At 44.2% G+C, this 8115-nt stretch overlaps 1 protein-coding gene across 1 annotated transcript; it reads left to right on the top strand.

The window, feature by feature from the left end:
- The first annotated feature begins 1106 nt into the window (after positions 1 to 1106).
- IAH1 (isoamyl acetate hydrolyzing esterase 1 (putative)) lies at positions 1107 to 6402 on the top strand. Its single transcript, XM_044418327.1, has 6 exons — positions 1107 to 1275; positions 2263 to 2315; positions 3183 to 3331; positions 4871 to 5032; positions 5704 to 5825; positions 6087 to 6402. The coding sequence occupies exons 1-6, from the start codon at positions 1195 to 1197 to the stop codon at positions 6264 to 6266; spliced, it is 747 nt and encodes a 248-aa protein (XP_044274262.1). The 5' UTR covers positions 1107 to 1194; the 3' UTR covers positions 6267 to 6402.
- The last annotated feature ends 1713 nt before the right edge of the window (positions 6403 to 8115 follow it).

Raw genomic sequence — 8115 nt, 5'->3', positions numbered from 1 at the left:
ATAATAAAAAATGACATTGTGAAAGATTTTTACATATCTTGGTTCAATCATCAATTCAAATATAGCCAAGACTATAGCCAAGAAACTCAAAAAAGCTTGAGACTTGAAAGGACAGCAATGATAGGAGAAAACATCACCAGGCTGTATCATTGGTGACCAAGGCCAAGAACATCCACACTTCGTTTTTCTCAATATCTATGTATGAGTTTGAAAGCAGGCAGGAAGAAAATTGGTGTATTTGAAACATGGTGCTGGAGAAGATCTTTGTCCAGAAGACTGACATCCTCAGTCAAATCAAGCTAGATCTTTTCCTAGAAGCAAAATGTCAGAACAGGCTATCCATACTTTGGGCACATCATGAGAAGGCAAAACTCCCTAGGGAAGACAATCATGCTAGGGAAAGTTGAAGGCAGAAGGAAACAGGAGGACAGAATATGAGATGGCTTGACTGCACCAAGGAAGCCACTGCACTGAAGTTACATGAACTGAGCATGGTTTCATACACAGGTTGCCCTAAGTCAGAGATGACTTGAGGGCATGCAAACACCTAAATTTACACACTACACCTGTATGTTCTGTGTTTTGAAAAGATACTAAAGAATATATTTTAATTTGTTAAAGGATATATAGTAAGGGAGAGCATTTGCTTTCAGGAAAAAAACTCAGCAGAAGAATTCAACTCTGGGGTGAGTAGCAGCAGGTCAAGCACGTTTGGGCAAAAGCCAGCTAATGCAGGGAGATCAGACACAACAGGGGTCATCAGGGCCCCTGGACCTTTATTTCAGCACGTGGTGGGGCCGAGGGGCTCCCACACATTTGGGGTTCCACACCTAACCGAGTCTCTGTTGGGAACAGGAGAGGGCGGATCCTGCTGCACCCGCTTCTTGCCTGTGAGCTTCCCAGAGGTAGGTATCGGCCCGGCCAGTCCGCTGGCGTGCGCAGGCTTCGGCCTGGCCAGGAGAGGCGCGCTGCTGCGTTGGGTGTCAGCCGCCTGGTCGCCTGCGAGCAGCAAAAGGGGAAGGCACCGGCGCACCCGCCGCAAAGCATGCAGAAGCAGCACGGGCTGCCCTCGCCCGCCCCCCTGCCCGCAGCGCACCCGGATATACTAGTGCAAAGGCCGCCTCTCGCCCGCCCCTCATAGGAGCGCCTCCGCCTCCTGCTGCTGCTGCTGCTGCTGCTGCGGCGACGGGACCCATGGCTCTGCCCGAGGCGAGGGCTTGCAGCCGGCTTCTCCTACAGCCCCGGATCATTCTCTTCGGAGACTCAATTACGGAGGTACCCCAGGGCTGGCTGGGCACGGGAGACGCGAAGGCCAAGCAGTCAGGTCCTGGTCAGCAAAAGGCGCCGAGCCCTTTCTTCCTCCTTCCTTTCTCTTGGCTGCCGCCCTTTTTCATATCAAAATGCTGCACCTGCCTATTCAGTCGGCCTCTCCACGCTTTCCCCCAGTAGTGACGTTACTGCCTCATCTGCCCCGTCCCCATAATTATGGCAACCATTCCCCGCCCCTATTTAAGAACAGCTGACAAGCAGAAAATTCCTAGATGAAGCTTTCCCCTAAAGTAGACACAAAGGCGGGGAAAAGCGTCTTCTGATTTGTGGTTGTCTAATATTAGTACCCATAACATGAGCGCAGCAAGCAAAGCGTAGGAACCAGGAATCGGATTTCCAAGTATTCAGACAACCGGTGCATGTAGGAAGCATTCCGAATGGATTGGAGGCACCTCTGTCTCCTAATGCTGATTTAATACAGTGGAGTGTATTTAATACCCAGACCAGAATGTTCTCGGATGAAAAAGCTGTGCTGAGCTTGTCAAGTGGCAGGTATTATTTAGCCAAGTTTTTTACTTTTTCACACTTCTCCAGAACAACGCTAGCTATTGCATCAATTGGTGACCAAATGTGGTCAGGCGGCATCACCTTCTGACAGTTTTCAGGGGCAAATAACTGGGAGAGAGGAGGTCATCTGGCTTCATCCAGCTTTTATTTCCCTACCCCTCTAAGGCACAATGAGCACATTCCTTCCTCTTCTTGTAGCCACCAGTCCCCTTCCCAAGAGAGCAATTCCATGCATTCAGTAGCTTGACAAAGGCCAAAGTATCCTAAACTTTGGATGGATTATTTGTTTCCATGATTGTTAACTGAAGGCTAATTTTGGGTTGGTGATAACCCACAAACATAATGCTGCAAGTGGGTGGATGGAGCAGATTGGACTGGTGTCTCTGAACTGATTTTAGTTCTGTTCATTACCTCTCTCTCTTCTAGTTTTCCTTCCAAGAAAAAGGATGGGGAACACTTCTGACTCACAGACTAGTTAGGTAAGACTTGCTGAACTGCATCCTTCTCCTGTGTTTTCACATCAATATCTCAAGCATTAATAAGACATCTGAAAATCTGGTGTTTTTTTTTAAAGAGACACCATATCCTTAAGTCATAGCATCAATAGCTTCCATTTGTTATACTTCTTCCACTTCTGAATTCTGAAATGTATTGTGACAACAGATTGAAAATAACACGCCTTGGTTTTTAGGAGACTATTGCCTAAGAGAACATGTATGAGACGTGTGTCTGTAGATACACGCATGCTGTGAAAGCTGCAGTGTTGTTCCTGCTTTGTTCAAGGGCTGTGAAAAGTAATCACGGAGGGTGCAGTGCTATCAGCTGTGAACAGTGAGCATGTCCTCATCTCATGCTGGGTGTGAGGAGCAGTAGAGGTGATCTTTGCTAGATAGGCTTTTCAGCCCATGTAGTGAGGTTGCTTCAGAGGGGGAAGGAAGGAGTTGCAGGAGAATGTGTTTCCCACCTTCCCTTCCCATCTACCAGATCATCCATTCCTCTTCCTCAGTTTTCCAACCTTGGAGGGCAGTCAGCATGGTTCACTCTGCTCTAGCTGTGGGAACGGTCCTCTCTTTGACCTTGCAAGGGATCCAAACAATCCTATGATCCTTAGGAGGCTTGTCCAGGGCTCTAGAATTGCATTCTCCCAAGAGAAAAGATGGGATGGGACTAACATCCTGGCCCAATTATCTGGTTGTAAGTCCCAGCCAGATCATTTCAACATATTGCTGAGTAGTAATATATTGGTTGCACACTATTAAACAGGTGTCTGGCCAATCTTCAGCATTTCAGAATGTGTCAGTATTATACCATGGCATTTTTAATATAAATGTTTGTACTTGTTTTAGAAAATGTGATGTTTTGAATCGTGGACTCTCTGGCTATAACTCAAGGTGGGCAAAAATGGTTCTACCAAGATTGATCAACAAAGAGTATAATTCTAAGAACACTGTTGCAGTCACAATCTTCTTTGGTGCTAATGATGCTGCATTGAAAGGTATGCTATATTCTTATTCTTCTCCCACCACAAATCCTGTACTCCACAGTGTTGGAGTTGAGAATTCTGTCATGTCATTTCAGATGTCTGAAAGTCTGAACACTGTGTCCTCCTTTTCATTTCATTTAAAAACATTTCTAGGGTTTGTGTGCCATCTTTCAATAAGAGTGTTTTCAAGGCAGCTTACAAATAAAACACTAAAATGCAGAATAAAGCAACATCCTGTAGCTTCCAGGAGGCCCAGCTCCTGAGCTGGAAGAATCTTTGTTATCTCTGATCAGACAGAAGAGATAAACTAGGGATTCCTTGCACCACTTTGCCAGGACTCACAAGCTTTAGCCAAGTCCTTTCTGACATGGCACAACTGCACTCCATTGGATCCTACAAGCCCTGTCTGAACCCCTTCCATGGCTTTCTCTGCTCCATGCCTTGCTCTGCATAGAAACAACAGTGTGTGGGTGCTGTGGAAGACTTGAGGGAAGCGGCTTAGGGAGGGCCCCCACTCTCTGTGTCATCCGGGAGTATGTCATCCCCACTGGAGTAAGAGAGTAATGATACTTTTACAAAGAAAAAAAAAATGGAGCATGATATACTGCAGGCTGAATTGCAAGTTGAAGGACCTGGGAATAAAGATCTGTGTCTGATGTCGAAATGACTTGAGGGTAAACACCAGACAAGCCTCCCAAGACAAGTGTTTCACAAGGGGGGTGCCACCACCAAGGAGGTGATTTTTGCCCTCATCATCCCCCTCAACTCAGGTGTGGGGGCAGGGGATCTCTACCAACAGGCTCAGCGCATGGACAGGTTTGTGCTTGGAGAAAGCAAGCTGAAGCGCTTGCTCCCACTCATCATTCGCTTTGCTTTTCCTCGTTTCTTTGACCAAATACGGGAGCGGAGTGATAGCGAGCTTCCTCCAGGTGCCACTCAGGGCTGGGGCAGTGACTTGGGAAGGGGAACGAAGTAGCCCCCACTGAGTTGTGGTTCAGAGGGGCAATTCTTGCCATGTGGGAGCTGCATGGCCTGGATGGGTTGCAGAGTTGCCACTGCCTGTAGTATGGACAAGGAGGAGTAAAGGGGAAGTTATCAAGTGTGGCTCTGCACATCTTTCCTTCGGATGTTCTGAATTCCAGTTTATATAAAGAGGATAAAAAAGTGAGAGGTTGTGCAAGTGACTTGGCAAGAGGGAGCTCTGACTAGTGGTATGGGAGGGTTCCCAGCCTTCCCATTTTTTCCCAGCTGCTTGTCAATCATTCTTCCCAGTTGCATCCTGACAGCTCGTATTCCCCACTTGCAGCTGCCAATGGTTCAGTATTTGTAACAAAACAAAAAGATCATATTTGCCTACAAGGCTTAATGCTTGTAGCTTCTTAGGAACCCATAGCTCAGGATGGTTTATTCAAAAGAATTTTTGATTTTACACCTCATTAGAGCAATGCAGTACAGGCAGATATCATGACTGACTTTACCTGAATGGGCCTGTGACTGTATAATCAATTTGAATTAACTATTTTACCTGAATGCAAACTCTTCCCTGAGCAGATCTGAATCCTAAACAACATGTTCCACTGGAGGAATATGCTGACAATTTGAAAAGTATGATACAGTACCTGAAGTCTGTGGATATTGCAGAAGATAAAGTTATTTTGGTGACACCATCCCCCCTTCATGAAGACACTTGGGAGAAAGAATGTATTTCCAAAGGTAAGAGAGGTTTGTCCTCATTTTGAATTCAGCAAAACTAAAAATTAATAAGTGTATTCAAGCATCTAAGCTCCGTGCTTTCAAATTTGTGGTGTGTTGTACAGAAAATGATTGCTGCTGTTGGAAACAAAGCGAAAATTGTCGATTCACTGATGGTTTAGCACCCCAAGCAAATATACTTTGTATTTCTGAGAGTTTCTGGCAAGCATAATTTTAAGAAATAAGACTGTAATTCTGCATTGCCCTTTCATGCAGGCTCTGCCATCTTGATCCCATGAGCCCTACATTTGTGCCAGCAAACCCAGATTGTGGGAACAACTAACACTAGGGCATGTGAACTCCCCCCCACCCCCCATAATCATAATAGGGTTATAATAGGTCATTGTACTGGCACATTATTTAACAGATGACACCTTACCAATGCCATCTTGTCTACACAGAAGCAAGTCCTATTGAACTCAGCATTATTTACTTCCAGGTAAGTAGGCATAGGAAAGCAACCTGGGTGTGCAGAGTTGAACTGAAAGGTCTCTGGATCTGCACCTTGATTTATAACCATGTTACTTGCAGGCAGAAAAACAATGAATTCCAAACCTAGTCCTTTTATTGTAACCTTTATTTTGTTCTGACATCATTCATTTTTTGTTTTTCTCCCACCTAATTTTAAATAGGTGAAAAATTAAACCGCCTTAATTCCATCACTGGGGAGTATGCCAAGGCATGTGTTCAAGTCGCTAGAGATTGTGGCACAGATGTCATTGATCTGTGGACACTTATGCAAAAAAATAGCCAGGTAAGATTTATGGGAGAGTAAACATTGTGCTTTCTGAATGCTTTGTTGGAAACAGCAGAAACAGGGGTATTTCCCATAAAAGTATGTAGCAGAATGAATCTAAGACACCCATTTCTTTAGCTGGAGCAAGAAATGGTCCAAAAGGTTTCCACAGATTGCCAATAGATGACCAATAGATATCAATAGATAGATTGCCAATAGATATTTCTGTCTAATAGTCTTCAGAACAATTGACCACATAGTCTGAAATCTGCATTCTAGGGCTTTTGCTGCTATCTGTCTGATGGTCTCCATTTATCAGAGGAAGGGAATAATTTTCTAGCAAACCAGCTTTGGCCACTCCTGGAACAAAGGACATCAACACTCCCTGTGCTGCTTCCCTACTGGCGTGATGTAGATCATCTTCATCCTGAAGTTAGTCTTTTAGAGCAATCCTCATAATTATGAAAAGTAACAAATCTTCTCTTTTTTGGCATTAAACTTGTTTTCCATTAAATTGTGATACTTTGTCAAGTGTACGACTTCGGCATAGATGAACAAAAAAGCACATTCAGGGAATAAATTGAATTTGAAGCCATTTTGCCAACTGTTCTATCCGTGTAACTGTATCTCTGAACTGATTATAACACTGTTATTTGCTTATGCACAAACACTAGACTATGTATTTAGTTTCCAATACTACACACATAGGGCAGGAGTATAGTGCAAAGGTATTTTACTGCCAGTTACATACTGCAGTGGATATCCATTTTTTCATTAAAAAATACTTTTAAAAATTCAGTTAAGAACACAGCTCTTCAGCCATACTTTCTCCCTTAAAATTTAAATGGCAGAAAAGCATATGTATGATTTTTAGACATACTCAGTAACAATTAATTTGCAAGTAGTTTTAAATTCAAATGTGACACTTATTTAGTTTTTATTTCCTGTTTATTAGCCCAGGGCTCTCAGACCTGCTGCACTTGAGCTACAATGTCTGTGTCATCTGTTTTTCCTAACCAAATATTTGAGCCACTTTTGGCTAACAGAAAATTCATTTGTGATATTTGTATAGAACATAACGGTAACATTACACACTTTTCCAGTATATTTAGGACACAGGAATCATCCGTCCTTGGCACCAAGCCTAGAGTGGCTTGTCCAGGCCTTCTTTCCCTTTGTATTCCCAAAAAGTACTGTTGCAGCATCTTTGCTAGAAATTAAGATGGGGTGGTAGCAGCACAAAGCAAAGAAGTTAGTCCTGTGGTTCCATGCAGCTTTAGTGGCCATCAGAAGCAGCAGCCCTCAGGCACCTACCCACCAAAAAGCCAGTCCGCCCGCCAGCACAAATCCCTCTTCATAAAAGCTTTGGCGATCTCAGACCAGAGTAATTTCATATCAAGCCTTAAAACAAGTGTATCATTAATTTCTTCAGTGTTACTCTTCTGGTTTTAGTTTTTGTTGCATTCTTGTACTGCCAGAAATTGGCTTCAACGGCTTATTTAGAAACCTAAGAACCTAGGAAGCTGCCTCATGCTGGGTCTGACCATTGAGCCAGCTAACCCAGGTCTGTCAGCATTGACTGGCAGCAGCTCTGCAGGGTATCAGGTATGTGTTTTCGCAGCTCTTCCTCAAGATGCCAGGGATCACTTACATACACTACCCCTGAGCTACAGCTGTTGCCATGCAATTATTTATTTAAAACTTTTATATGGTGTCACCACATGCCTCAGCATCTCGGGACGGTTCACAAACATACAATTAAAACAATAGAACAATAACTAATTCCATAAAATTATATAAAAACAAAAAAGCGACTGTTATCGATAAAATATTTTTAAAATAGAAATAAAAAGGTTTTAACCTGGTGCCGAAAAGAATAGAAACTTGGCGCCAGGCGCACCTCTCCAAGGAGGACATTCCATAATCTGGACACCACCGCAGAGAAGGCCCTGCTCCAGGTAGTTGCTCTTTTTATCATCTCCTTTAAAGAGGGCTCCTGGAGCAAAGCCTCTCCTGCAGATCTTAAGGGGTGTGAGGGCATGTAAGGGAAGAGGCGCTTCTTCAGGTATCCTGGTCCCAAGCCATTCAGGGCTTTACCGGTTAAAACCAGCACCTTGAATTGGGCTCAGACTTCAACTGGAAGCCAGTGTAGCTGGTAGAGAACCGGCGTTATGTGAGAATAATGACCGGTCCCCGTCCGCAGCCTGGCAGCTCTGTTCTGTACCAGCTGAAGTTTCTGGACCGTTTTCAAGGGCAGCTCCACGTAGAGTGCGTTGCAGTAATCCAACCGGGAGGTTACCAGAGCATG

This window comes from Varanus komodoensis, unplaced genomic scaffold (assembly GCF_004798865.1).
Source record: "Varanus komodoensis strain SLA01 unplaced genomic scaffold, ASM479886v1 scaffold10, whole genome shotgun sequence".
Lineage (NCBI taxonomy): Eukaryota > Metazoa > Chordata > Lepidosauria > Squamata > Varanidae > Varanus > Varanus komodoensis.
Note: the sequence above shows the minus strand (reverse complement) of the source record. Positions and strands in the feature narration are given on the sequence as shown.